Source organism: Sander lucioperca, chromosome 4 (assembly GCF_008315115.2).
Source record: "Sander lucioperca isolate FBNREF2018 chromosome 4, SLUC_FBN_1.2, whole genome shotgun sequence".
Taxonomy (NCBI): Eukaryota; Metazoa; Chordata; class Actinopteri; order Perciformes; family Percidae; genus Sander; species Sander lucioperca.
Window position 1 is genome coordinate 6,986,085 of NC_050176.1, and position 14,202 is coordinate 7,000,286.

At 39.8% G+C, this 14,202-nt stretch overlaps 1 protein-coding gene across 4 annotated transcripts in view; it reads right to left on the minus strand.

The window, feature by feature from the left end:
- Nucleotides 1-728: 728 nt before the first annotated feature.
- The window catches only part of LOC116042618 (CD276 antigen homolog), a 37,992-nt gene continuing 24,518 nt past the window's right edge, over nucleotides 729-14,202 (minus strand). Inside the window, exons 1-7 of one of the 4 annotated variants that reach the window (XM_031288888.2) lie at nucleotides 11,543-11,650; nucleotides 6,965-7,041; nucleotides 5,927-6,280; nucleotides 5,067-5,378; nucleotides 4,406-4,528; nucleotides 1,736-1,774; nucleotides 729-1,641 (exon numbers count right to left, since the gene is read on the minus strand). In XM_031288888.2, coding sequence (XP_031144748.1) covers nucleotides 1,538-1,641; nucleotides 1,736-1,774; nucleotides 4,406-4,528; nucleotides 5,067-5,378; nucleotides 5,927-6,280; nucleotides 6,965-7,031 — 999 coding nt within the window. In that variant the 5' untranslated portion in view covers nucleotides 7,032-7,041; nucleotides 11,543-11,650 and the 3' untranslated portion in view covers nucleotides 729-1,537. Of the gene's footprint in view, nucleotides 1,642-1,735; nucleotides 1,775-4,405; nucleotides 4,529-5,066; nucleotides 5,379-5,926; nucleotides 6,281-6,964; nucleotides 7,042-8,085; nucleotides 8,107-11,542; nucleotides 11,651-14,202 lie in introns of those variants that run through there. The other 3 variants (XM_031288889.1, XM_036000354.1, XM_031288890.2) reach the window with 3 other exon arrangements.

Genomic DNA, 14,202 nt, shown 5'->3' on the forward strand with positions numbered 1-14,202 from the left:
TCTTTGTGTTTATTCCTTAGGAAAAAAAATCTACACAGGGTTGATATTTAGTTGTTTTTTTTCCCGTCATTTGCGAAACAACTTTGAAAACAGAGTGCACAACTTAAAGGGTAAGTTCGGGTTTTTCAATCTGGACCCTATTTTCCTATGTTCTTGTTACTGATAGGAACAACAATCTTCGACATTGGTCCAGTATAAAGCTAGATCGTTGCAGTCGGCAGCTGCCAAACAAGCTTCAATGTAAATTATAGGACAATTGCACACCTTCAATTTATGTCCAAGTGCTGTTTTTGCCGCTGACAGATTCAGATTAATATTATAATTGTCGTACAACATTACAGAGATAGACCTTTTAGTTAAAGAGTAAGATCCTTTTAGTTTAACATGAAACAACCCCAAAAAATAATCTGAGTCGGTCAGTGGCAAAAACAGAACTTTTAGTGGACACTAACTGACCATACACAGTTGCCCTATATAACATTGCAGCCCGTTTCACAGCGATCTTGCTCAATGCGGGACCAATTTTCAAAGATTGTTCTTCACATCAGTCACTTACACACAAAAACATAGGGAAATTGGGTCCAGGTTGAAAAAAAAATGAAGTTACCCTAGGAGTAAACTTAATAACAAAGCACTAGCTCTTATTTTGCCTTATTCACTTTGTGCCATGTTTGATTTAGACTATTTCAGGGGAATGGTGTTATTATTATTTTTTTTTTATTAGTTTGTGATAACAGTTCACAGTATTTTGTATTTGCACTTTTAAATATAATGTGAAAAGAGTACTATAATTGTCTTTGCCATGTCCACTGAAGATATGTTTGAAGTATTAAATGTCTTTGTTTGAAGTCCACTATGAATGTTTTGAATTATGTATATGCTCCTACTGTTACACTGTGAAGATGGTTAGTGTGAGGTTACTTTATATTTAAAACCATTGCACTGTAGAATTTACAACAATTTGAAAACATTGTGGTTTGCATTGTTGTGTGGTTGAATCCACTGCTGTTGATGTAGAGGTTAAAAATTGGTACGTTCTAAGTTTTAATACTCAATATAGACAATTTTGAGTACCGAACTCTGACTGCCTTTTTTTTGTCAATGCAAATCAATTCACCATACAACTGTATTTACACACACACACACACACACACACACACACACACACACACACACACACACACACAAGGAACCGATGGCTACAATACCTTTGGATAGAGTTAACTTTAACAAGTTATGTTAGATTTAGAGACCCCACTTGGGTACCAGGGACATGATGAAATTGCCTTAAAGTTACATAATACCTTTACATAATACTAGCTTTAAGAAATCAAGTTGCAGTTAGTCTAAAATCAGGTATCCTGAACATGATGAAATTACTTAACATTACACAATAAATTCGTATTACTGTAACGGAAAAATAATGTTAAATTAACACAATTTGAATAGACAGTCTAATGTGAATAAAATATGTTGGTTTTACAAGAAATAAGTAATAGAGAGAGCGAAAAAAAAGTGTCAGTTAGCCACATTCTGATCATGTGGGACAGCTGTACACATTAAAATCAATTAAATTCCAATAACTATTTTTTTCAGTGGCCTGGCTGACTTGGCATGTTTTATCCCTCTCCTGATGACCACCTGCAAAAAGTTATATCATATTTGAAAACAGTAAAAAAAACAATAGTTGTATTAGTTAGACACAGCGAGTCAAAATACTGTAATTTAGACGTACCGTCATCGTGATCGCATGTAGTGAGCCCTTGATGGTCACCTGGAACAAATTAAAAGATTTTACTGTGGTTAACAATGAATGGGTGTAAGACCATCACGATATTAAGCAGTTTAAGTTTGTGACACGCAAGCATAGGCAGATCCTACACGGTGAGTGTCCGAAACATGAGCCAGGTTATATTGTGATTCAAAAACCAATGAGTAACCAAGCCCAGTTTCCCACAAGCCATGGAAAAATATTAGGGAAAAATATTTTTTTAATTGCGATTAATCGTTGAATTTCTATAGTTATTATTTCTATAGTTTTATATAGTTATATAGTGTTATCACATGATTGAAATTATATTATTTTGCATTTCAGAACTGTTTTTAAGTACATATTAACAATGGAAAGCAATTCTTACCAGTGTATCTTGATTGGGAATCAAATGAATGCAAAGAAAGTGACTTTATATATAATATACTTGATTTTAAGATTTGTGTTTGTTTATTATTCATTTATTTACTGTAAACAAAAGAAAAAATTGTGAATCTAGTCACACATTTGAATCTAGAGTCAATATAGTGTGCAGTAACTCCTAAATAATTTTGATTACTCACTGATGTCCAGAGATCATCTTGCATCACCTTGCAGCAGTTCCAGTTGGGCTGCTTTCTCCGTGTCATACAGGCTGTGTATGCGTGAAACTACTGTCCCCCTCGACGGCAACGAGACAGGTCAGAACATGCCAACCGTAGTACGTCTTTAAGACCCAAGTCTTCTACGATGCTGACAGGTCTGCAGTTAGTTGCTACCCATTTTGCAAGAGTGGTAGTAATTTTTTTTGGATTTGGTTTCATCCAAAGGTCGGCAAGTAGCACTCTCCAAAATAGTGCTTTGCCTGAGCCTGCTAGCATCAACCTGAGTCACGTTAACTGTACTACTATGCTTAGCTCGTAGGTGGTAGCTCAAGCTTGACGTGCTTCGATGATATTTTAATTCGGCTTCACACAATGTGCATATGGCTTTCGACCTGTCCGGGAGTTTTGGAAAGTAAAAAGCGCCATTCAGAATTGTGTTGCTGCTGTCTTTCTCCATCATGCCTGCAGCCTGCAGCAGCATGATCTGTTACAACGAAGTATGGCAAAGTGCGGCAAAGGGTCAAAATAGTAGCCTGTTAGGCACAATGCAAAGCCGAGTGAAATGAAAATAAATTAATAAATGGCGGCATGCGATTAAAAATAATTAACGCGTTATGCTCGGCCCTTAATCGCATTGCGATTAATGCGTTAATGCTGACAGCCCTTAAAAAAAACTAAACCTTTATCAGTCTAGTTAATATTGCTCTACTTCCCCTGTCATCTTTAAAATGAGAGGAAAGCCAGGGAGCAGTTTAGATGTGTTGACACCCAGTTAGTGCAGGGACAGTAAACTGTCATGGTCAGTGATCAACATGTGCTCCAGCTGAGTTAACAAACAAAAACACAGGTGGAGTACATGCTCCAACAGGCTTGGACTGAGATACTGGGTGAATAAGTATGGTTTCAAACTGTCTCAAAATATGCAGTCCAGGAGGCCACTGACTCAATTATTCATCAGTGAAAGAAAAAAAGTATTTAAAAAAGATCTTTACTTAGTTAGTAGTTTTAGCTAGCTAAACCACTCATTAATCTGTCAGCAGGTCTGTGGCAGATCTTTAGTGTTTCAGGCAGCTAAAACGAGCCGATAGAATAGAACCTTTATTTAAACCTCTATAGAGAGCCGAAGTTAGAACAAAAACAGCAGCAATATTCTGTCCAAAGATGGACGTACCCATAAGGGGTGTTGTGGACTATGAATTAATGACAATTAGATATATACTGGTGCTTCCGTCACCAATCTTTGTGAGACATTTTGTAGAACACTAACTAACAATGGAAAGTATTTTCACTCAACTGTTTTAGACAAATGATACTTAACATTCAACTTAACAATAACAGAGAGTGTACCTTCCCAACCTGAATAACATGCTTACTTGGTGTTTTACAGGTTTTTCAACCTCCAACTATTGTGTCATCCTTCATCTATTGTATGGTTACTTCCTGTTAGCTCTTTATTGTTTACAAAAAAACACTGATGCAATCTCACACAACATCTAAAAAAGTTAGTATTCAAATGTCTCATTGAAAATAGAAATATTTTATTATTTCACGATCAAATATCATAGTAATAGCATTATTTCTATAATTGTGTAATTAGTATAACTGCAAGTAATTACTCACTGTTTAAAGGAAGTATAAACATGAGGAATGATTACAGGAAGGAAACCCTCTTTCAGTGTTCATATGGGCCCCTGACTATTGTTTTAAGATGGACTCAATGTCTGAATTAATGAGATGTCTTCCATAATGTTACGCTATGTTACATACATTTGGCAGAAGCTTTTGTTCAAAGCGACTTACAATAAGTTCATACAAGTCCATCGGAACAAGCGCTAGATGTCATTAAATCTGAGTGCATTTGTTTTTTGGCTGTCTACGTGTGGTCTGAAGATACAATCTATTTTTCTAAGAGGAAGCAGGAAATAATACATTAAACCAGCAATGTTTGTTCATGTTATTCTTCCCTGTACCTTTTTATGTACGTTATGTTAATACTCAAAAATGGTTAATTTAGACCAAAGGCCAAATGAGGGCCTGTGTAGGTACTCACGTTGAGATCGCTTTCTATAGATCAGCAGCGCCAACAGCACCAACAACCCTACAATCAGAGATCCGATGACCACCACAGGAGCGATTTTGGAGGCTGAACCCAACCCTTCCCCCGTCTGTATCCCTGAATAAATCAAATTGAACCACAAAGATTGAATGCTTTAATACTTCAGGTCATGTCAAAAAGAGTAAAGATGTAAGTGTTGTTAAATGAGGTATGCACGCACTGGTGGGAAGTTCCCCCTGTAATACTCTAGCAACCTACAGGACATTCACTATCACTTTCACTCCCAGAGGAGTCTGCAAAATTTCGGATTAAAAAATTTTTTTTGGATTTGGTTTCATCCAAAGGTCGGCAAGTAGCACTCTCCGAAATAGTGCTTTGCCTGAGCCTGCTAGCATCAACCTGAGTCACGTTAACTGTACTACTATGCTTAGCTCGTAGGTGGTAGCTCAAGCTTGACGTGCTTCGATGATATTTTAATTCGGCTTCACACAATGTGCATATGGCTTTCGACCTGTCCGGGAGTTTTGGAAAGTAAGCAAAAGCATGACCTCACTTGTAACAGTGGCTGAAATTACTGCATGACATTTCATTGTGTGAAGCAGGATTGGGCCAATAGGCCTAAAAGGTGTAAAGCATGGTGCTCAACAACATGTACCTGGTGTGACGGCATGTTGTACTTCAAATGTGGCCTCTTCCTCTTTGTCTCCACTGGCATTGAACACTTTGCAGGTGTATTTGGTGAAAATGGATCCTTTCAGCAAAGACAGCTTGCTAGAGAGGTGAAACAGACCACTTTCTGTCAGCTTTGCCTCCATTTGAGAGCTTTTTGTCCACTCCGTTTTGTTCTCATCAAACCAGCGAAGTTGACCTTTTGGGTAGCCACCATCAGAATCGCACATCAGGGTTACATCTGTATTAACAGTTATTGTCTCAGGGTTGGAGTGGATAGTTGGTTTGTTGTATTTGGCTGCAAAGAGAAAACCGAAAACAAACATGATCATTCAGCGGAACATTGCACCACGACGTCCATCAAATGACACCAATAAAATATCACAAAATTAGGTTACACTTTACTTGAAGGTATCTACATAAGAGTGACATGACACTGTCATGAACGTGTCATAAACATTATAAACAAGTCATAAATATTTATGACATAACGCTTCTGTCAGTAAGTGTCATTCGGTTTTTGTCATGACAAGTTAGGGTTAGGGTTAGGGTTCATGACAGTGTCATGACAGTGTCATGTGTTCATGACAGTGTCATGTCACTCTTATGTAGATACGTACGTAAGTAAAGTGTTACCCAAAATTGTTTGACGATCATTATATTTAAAAAGTACAATATAGTGCAATGTCCGGTAAGCATAGACTGTATGGTGGTCAACAAGACAAATAGACTACAACAATAACAGTAACTACAATGACTTTTGACTCATGACTCTAAAAGGTCATCTCTCTGTGCCAAATAGTTGTCAAAAGGTTTCAGTGGTCAACCACGACTGATGGCTCTCACCTGTGACCTTAAGGCTGGTGCTGCTGGAGCTGTCGCCGCTGTTTGTTATCACCGTACATGTATAATCTCCCTCTTGCTCTACAGCAGTGTTGGTGATGAGCAGGGATACGTTCATGTTTCTGACATTCCAGGATGGCTCAGCAAAAGAATAGCCTGGCTTGAGCTTAATTTCCCCTCTGTTAAAAAGCAGTAAAGGGTTGTTCTTTACTTGCTTTTCGACTCCCTCTTTCTTCCAAAGGACCACCCGGATTTCTGGGTCTACCACGTCTTGTGAGGTTTTGACAACACACTGCAGCAGTGACTGCTGGCCATACTGTCCCACGTTTTCAGTCTGGCATTCCACATTTACATAAGCTGTTAAAGAAAACATGTTTTTTTAAAAGGATACAATCAGTAGCAAGCTAGCCTGGAATTGCCAGACTATTGCGTATTAGTCTGGAACCTCTCAGTTCATTCCCAAATTCCCAAAGGGCGTTATCAACGGTGCAGACCCAAATGCCTCTGCATGCAATTGAATAGACCTACAACCAATCAGAGCAATGAAACAATGTAGCTCTGAGCGACACATGCAAGTTGAGGCTGTGTTTGGTCCATTTTGAAGCAGGTAAAAAATGTGAAACATGATAAACATTCTCAAATTTCAGCTAAGCAGTACACTAAAATGTGTTTTTGAAAACATTTTATGCGACAAATGGCCAATACAGTAACATAATCTTGATTCATCTTTGATCAAACCCGCCTAGCTTGGCAGTTTGATCTGAGTTTTGTGAGCCTGGTGCGTTGCGCTGGACTCAGTGTGCCAGTTATGTTTGGTAAGTACATTTGATAAGCATGACGCTCCTCTGTCAGTATTGTCTTAAACCTGCCCCATGTAAGATAAACAGTTGTTATTGGCCCGTCCAGGTTCTGAAGGACGTGACGGGGGCCAGATGTATCTGCCAGAGCAAATGAAACATGAGCTTGCAGATTTGTTTGGTTTCCAGGCTAGCGGCAAGCAGCATTTCATTCTGGAAATTGTCAGATTATAGGAGAACTTACCTGCGTTTGTATTTCTTGTTCTGATGTAGATGGCAGTGAAAAAAAGGAGGATACCCATCGAGGCCATGTTAGTTTACCTGAAACGACAAAACAAACATACAGTACACATGTTTTAACTCACCAACTAAAATGCAGGATGTAAAGAGCAGTCAATTATTATGCAATAGAGGTCAGTGTGTTAGGGGCTGGTTGGTCTGGTTTACTGGATGTACATTGCTGGGAGTTTTGCACTTGCAACTCTGCACAAGATTTCTCTTTTTCAGTTGAATTCACATTTTTGAACACACTGACACGCCTCACATCAATCCACACATTAAAACCCTCTGAGGTCTAAGCCATGTTTTCCCATCTTTAGTTCGCCTGGTCTCCTTGTGTAATAATTTGCACAATCAAGTTATAGACATCATTTCTTTCAGGAGAACCTGTGCTATCAGGATATTCTCGTTGCCAACGGAGCATTTCTCTGCTTCTAAACACAAAATAAAAGTAAATCTCTACACTGTATTTATCTGGACATATTAAATAAGACAAAGTATGTATTGTCCTGTTGCGGGCGACAGCGTCGACAGAGGGTTAACCATAGTGGTGTGAACCCATCTTTGGTGCAATGAACAAAATAAAAAGGTAGATTAAATATGGTATCTGGTGTTTTGCAGGTCGTATTTTTTGTACATTTTGTTTTTCTAAAATTATTCTTAGAAATCCTTTTTTAGTAACAAATTCTTATCTCTGGCCACATCACCATAAATCAAACCACCAAAGATGTATGATTCTGACATGAATCACATCAAAAGTCAACTGAGTTGCAGACCACCTTGTACTGCATTAAAAGAGAGACTGTTAGTCTCTTACTAATTTCCAAAACTCTCATGTAATTAGTTTTCCGCCCTTGTGACGCATTTTGTTAAACATATTTACACAATGATAACCTAGTTAGTTTAAAAGCACTCCTATTACAGGGAAGGACAGAACGGACCCAAATGCAAAGTTCAAACAAAAAAGTTTATTAAGCAAAGTGGGGAAGGAGGTGAGGGGAGGAGGACGCCAGGAACGGAGACACGTGGTCTAGGGAAGGTTGGCGAGGGATGGGAGGGCAGAGGTCGGATGGCGAGGGATCTTACTGGGATAGGATGACGAGGGAGCTCAGGGAGCGCGGGGAAACCAGGGCCGAGGGAACCGAGGAGGAAGCACTGGAGTCCGGGGAACAGCGGGAGTCCAAGAAAGGGAGGCTGGAAGCGGGAGCGAAGGCAGGATGAAGCGGGGGAAGAGTCCAAGAGGGGAAGGCTGGAAGCAGGAGCGGAGGCAGGGTGGAGAGCCGTGAGGAGGGGGACCGAATGGTGAAGCCAGCTGACTGGAGGCGGGAGCGAGGTGTGGAGCCAATGACTGCGGGGAGAAACACAAGGAGAGGTAAGGACAGGCACAGGATAATAACAGGTAGTCTACAACTGTTCGGAGAGAGCGCTTGTAGCGAGTGTCACCCGTGTGGCGGAGACAACGATCCAGCGAAGATTGTGAGTGGAGCCGGGGTTGAAGTACTGAGCTTGATTGTAGATGGCTGGCAGGTGTGCGTGGCGGGAGAGCGGTGATGGTGGAATGAGGAACAGATGTGTGTGGTCAGCAGGCAGGAGCAGGCAGGAGCAGGCAGGAGGAGGAAAAACACAGGAGACACAGGGAGAGACGGGACCAACAGAGAAACACACAAAAAAAAAGAACTAGAAAACTGGAAACAAAAACCCCAACCACAACAACTCCTTTTAATTGGACCACCACCAATACCCGGATTAGTGAATGCACAAAAAACTATTAGTAGCTCATCATCCAGCATCAAAATGACTTAGTCTGTTCTAAACTAAGGTGCAACTGTTTCTTTCAAAACATAAAAAGTAGGGCTGTCAATCGATTAAAACATTTAATCTAATTAATTACATACTCTGTGATTAATTAATCGCATACATAATTAACGGTGCCTGAACCGATACTTTTTAAAAAAGTAAAAAAAGAAAAGAAAAAAAAAGGGTACTAAACAACAGTCGGTGACATTAAAGAACGGCTTGTTTATTGCTAAGGCCATATGGTCAAAATTAAATGATTTAATAATAATGTATAACAATAACTTATTTCACTAGTAAATTGCCGCTGAACGACAAAAACAACCACCAGATGTGAAAGGGACATTTACAATAACTTCAAATGCACCACGAGACTGTAGTTTACCAGTTTCACTGAACGCACCGTCTGTGTTGTTTCTCCGACGGCAGCTGCAGATTGTTACATACCGGTGTTGGAATCCTCTACAGTAAAACACAGTCAAACTTTACACCGTTTAGCGTTAGCTGTCAGCATTTTAACCGTGTTTAATCCAGCTACTAGCTAGCGGTAGGCTAACGTTAGCTGCTGTCGAGTATAGTGTTAACTAGCGTCACATGCAGCAGTGTTTGTGTTGCCTGTATCGTCTGTTTCAGAGCACCAGAGAGAAGAGCAGACATATCAGGCTCCGGGTCAAACGTCAATATGGAATAGATTAATCTGCGTTATTTTTTTTAACGCGTTGTTTTTTTTAACGCGTTATTTTTTCTCAGATTAATTAATCGAAATTAACGCGTTATTTTGACAGCCCTAATAAAAAGCTTTTAGAGTATTAAATGCAAACTAGATCTTGCATGGATGAGAATCCAATTCTCAAACTGACACTTAAATTCCACCTTTCTACACATAAATCTGGAATCTGCCCCTTATGTTGTCATAAGGGGAAAGGTACTTCCCCTTTCTCTGCTTATCCCGCCCAGAGAATTTGGCCCGCCCATGAGAAAGAGAGAGCCATCATGGCTTTCAAGCATGGCAGTTGGTCAAGGCCACACCCCCACCCTCCACCTTGCCCCCCCTCTCTCCTCCTCAATAGCATTTAAAGCTACAGACAGAAATGGCAAACAGTGTTGGGAGTAACACGTTACAAAAGTAACGCAATTACAGTAATGTATTCCTTTTTTCTGTAACGCAGTAATATAACGCATTACTAATTAAATTTCGGTAATATTATACTCGTTACAATCTCAGTAACGCGAGTTACAACGCATTTTAACGCAACATTTAGTGGTGCATTGGTTTTTTTAAGAATTCACCAACACCGCGACACATTTCTTCACAGGAAAAAAAAAAAGCCGTATTATTTTCCTGTCGCTGTATTCAATGGTTGAGATGACTGCAGAGACAAATACATTTGCGAGATGGATATTATTTTCAGGAGTTATTACACTGCGTTGAAGTGAGCTGTCCTGTTTCTGTTCCCGTGGTCAGAACCAGAGACGGTACGGACAGCATGTATGTCCCAACAGGTGACGGTACGTCAGCGGCTGACAGATATAAACATGTCGGGAATTAATGTTGAGGCTTGCTACACGTAAATATCATTGCATTTTATCAGCCGTGGAGAGTAACTCTGCCTGTAGTGGAATGGCTTCGAATGACGACCAAAAACGCTTGTCTTTTACTGTGACCATTTACTGTTCAATATGTTGCAGTTTTACAAACAAGAAAGTGAACAACTTCAGCCTGACAGACATGTTGCTTCTCAGTAAGCTAGCAAGAGTAGGCTACACAACAGACAACTTCCGTGTAGCTTACTTCAAAATAAAAGCACATCCTGTGACGCTTCGCAGTAAAACTAAATTACTGTTAAATAAGGTTGTGTAGGCTACCTTTTCACAAATCAGCTGTAAATCAAGTACTGTAAATAATGTTAACCTAAACATGAATTTCTTATTGAAGTGCTATAAACAAACATTTTACAACAATGCCATACTTTTGAGTATTTTCATTTTCTCCTACTTGCCTATTATATGTTTTACTTATCTATTTTGTATAGCTTTAGTTACTTTGCATATTTATATTAATTATACAAAATATGAATAATCTATGATGTATTAAAGTGGATAAAGACGAGACTTTATTGATCCGGTGGTGAAATTCACAAGCTAGCTGCCAAATCAAACTTCCCCTGTTATTTTGGTGAAAGTAGCTCAAAAGTAATGCAAAAGTAGTGTAACGCATTACAATTCAGAGACAGTAATATTGTAATATAACTAATTACTCTCAAATGACAGTAACTAGTAATCTATAGTGTATTACATTTTGGAAGTAACTTGCCCAACACTGATGGCAAATGCTAAGGAAAGCTCATTGTGTGACTGGTTCTAGTGGCTGTAATTCTGCACCAAGGCTCAATTTTGAGAAAGAGACTTCAGATACAGTATTAGGGGACCACTAAGGCCTATATAAAAGCATCCAAAAAGCAGCATGTCATAGGACCTTTAAATAAGACGTTTCTAGTTGTGTCACCAAGGAGCTCTATTTAAGCATGCACTAACACCAGTCAGGGTTTTAATCAGAGTTTGCTGAAGTACAGAAATTGTGCAGAGCTCACTCTGGTTTAGCTTGTGCTGAGTGCTGAACATGTGTGGTCTCTTGTCCCGTTTCCTTATACCCTCCAGCAATTAGAAAGCTTCTCCTAATCTGATCTCTATGTCTAGGTCTCTGTTTTCACTTTTGTTCCTGTTTGTAACTTGATTTTGTCATGCTTACCGAGTGAAAACCATAGATACCTTGCACGCATGTGTCTTTTTGTTCGAGAGAAGGTCACCCTGTCTCTCTCATCTGGCAGAAACAAAGCAGAGAAAAAAGGCAAACTGGGGCTGTGAAGCTACATGAAGTGTAAGTGGAAAGAAGTAAAAGGATGGAGATGTCCGTGACTTTCTGTTGCTGAGTTATGTACTAATTTAAGGCCTATGTCTCGGTGCTTGACCTCAGTGTTTACATAACTCATTTCTTTGCTTTTTTAAGTCATTGCTCCTGAAAATACATACAAAAGACATTTGTAGAGAATTTAAAGAACAATTTTTTTTGTAAATCTTCTGTAAATTTTGTCTATTTTATGTATATTAAATGAAGTAAAGATTATAATCTGTGGAATCCAATGGCTCATGCTATTTCATAAAAATAAAGAGATACAGCCAATAATCCATAAAATATGTGTTTTCATAACCAGCCCTCAGCTGAACAGGTCATGTCAGTTCAGCCAAGAGTGACTGCAGCTGAGCACCTATAGGAAGCAAGGTCTCCAGAGAATACACTGTTATCTCTGTGTGTGTTCATTTTTTATAGGAAGAGATATATGAGTATTAGATGATCACAGATACAAACTCCACATCATTTGCAATGCTTGTCCCATGAGGGCTTTGAATCAGTTTCAACTTGGATTTTAAATAATTCTTCCTCTGCAGCTGTGCTCTATTTGATTTCTGGTTGTACTGTCTATATTTAATTTCTTGAGAAACTGGCAACACTGAGGTCTTATAATGTTTATTCACTGGCTGAATATAATCTTAAGCTTAGTGATTAGAGGTGCTGATTCAGACCATGCACAGTTATTTAAATACATGGGAGAATTGATCTATTATAGTCACATAAAAGGGTGGACAAGTTTGCTTCTGCAATCTTGCTTTTTGTTTCTAGAAGTTTCTTATATTGTAACTGGCAGTCTAACATGAGGCCGGGACTACTTTAGAAACCTGTTTGACCAGCTGTCCACTAACTTTGAAAATGTTTTGTATTCACACTTAAAATGATAAACAAAGACTCATACTGAAAGAGAAAGCTCACTCAAGAGATAGATTTTTGCCATACCACTTCAAGAATGTAAATGTTGCCAAATATTATGTAATATCATCTTCACGTCAAAGAGCTGGGAAGAAATATATACGATGAGCCCGATGTTTTTATTTCCTTCCCTTTTAGAAAGTCAAGTGTTAGACTCGCGTATTGTTGCTCACTTTTATCCGTGCAACCTCTGTACTACTGATGGTACTTATTCCACACTGCACTGCCTTTTTGTGAATACTTTGCTTACTTTACTTTTTTTGATCCCACTTACATGTTTGATTTCCCACCTTTTGCCTGAACCTTGATTTTCGGTTCCTGACACAGCATGAATTGCAGTCACAACTGTGTCTTGTTATGTCCTAAGCTGTATCATTTAAGTTCTTCAGCCACATAATCAAAACGAAAAACATGCTTTGGTTTGCCATTTGAAATGGTCTCTATTAGGCCAACACAAAAGGGCAGGGACAGTCCCCCCCCCCTTCCCTCAGCTATGTGGGTTTGTGGGCGAAATTAGGAATTCTTACATTACTTAACTGGACAAATAAGAAGTTCATACAAGCTACAGTCTGAACAATCAGTCACGAGTTGAAAGAAGCATGTTTGGAAGTTTTCATTTCTGCCCTGCAGTTGCAGAGTAGTTGCCACGCCCCTTTCCTTTGCCTCTCAGTTCCCCATGTCGTTCACCTATTCATCTATTCATTGTTAGTTTATTAATAACTATTAATAACAGGGCAGATAACTTAATGTATTGTTTGATTGTCATTCAAATTAATTGTGGCCTTGTATTGTGGCATTGTGAAGCTAATTGTATATCCTTTTCCCTCTTAGAAACCACACACACACACACACACACACACACACACACACACACACCTGCTCCAATCAATAAAAGAAATTGTGGAAGTAAAGTGACTGGACTGAACTGTTCTTACCGACACCTCCACTGGTCTCCAGCCAGCCACCTACCCATTCCTCTCAAACCTCCTTTTCATGGTCCTTTGAGCCGGAACTATTGATGACCAGTGGAGATGTCCAGTCACTCCCTGCCTTCGTTAATTCAGCGTCCACGCCGCCAAGCCCCGCTTCCTGTTCGCTACGATGACTACGTCATGGAATTTGCTCAGCGGCCACGACATCCCGCTGAAGCACCAGAGCCTCATCCTCTTCACTCTGCAGACATCTGTGGTGTTGGACCTCAGTATCAACCACCGTACGAGTATGAGGAGGATGAAGAGCCACCTCAACAACCCAGCGAGTATGATGAAGAGGAAGAGCTGGAACCACTGGAAGAGCCGGTGCCAGCAACAGACCCTCCCTCACCTGTCTCTTCTGGAAGAGCCCCAGCCGCTGAGCACCCACATGACCCTCATGTAGCCCCAATTCCTGACCCTCAAACCGAGCTCTTACAGCAGCTACTAGTAGAAAGAAATCAAGGTAGCCTAATCCAGCGCTGTATGCTACAGCTATGGCCCGCTCTTCCCAGCCAGCATACCAGCCCCACAATGTGCAGCCTCACCACCTTGCTGCTATGGCCCCTCCAAGCCATTTAGCTCCCCCTTCAGGCAGACTACAGTCATATAGAA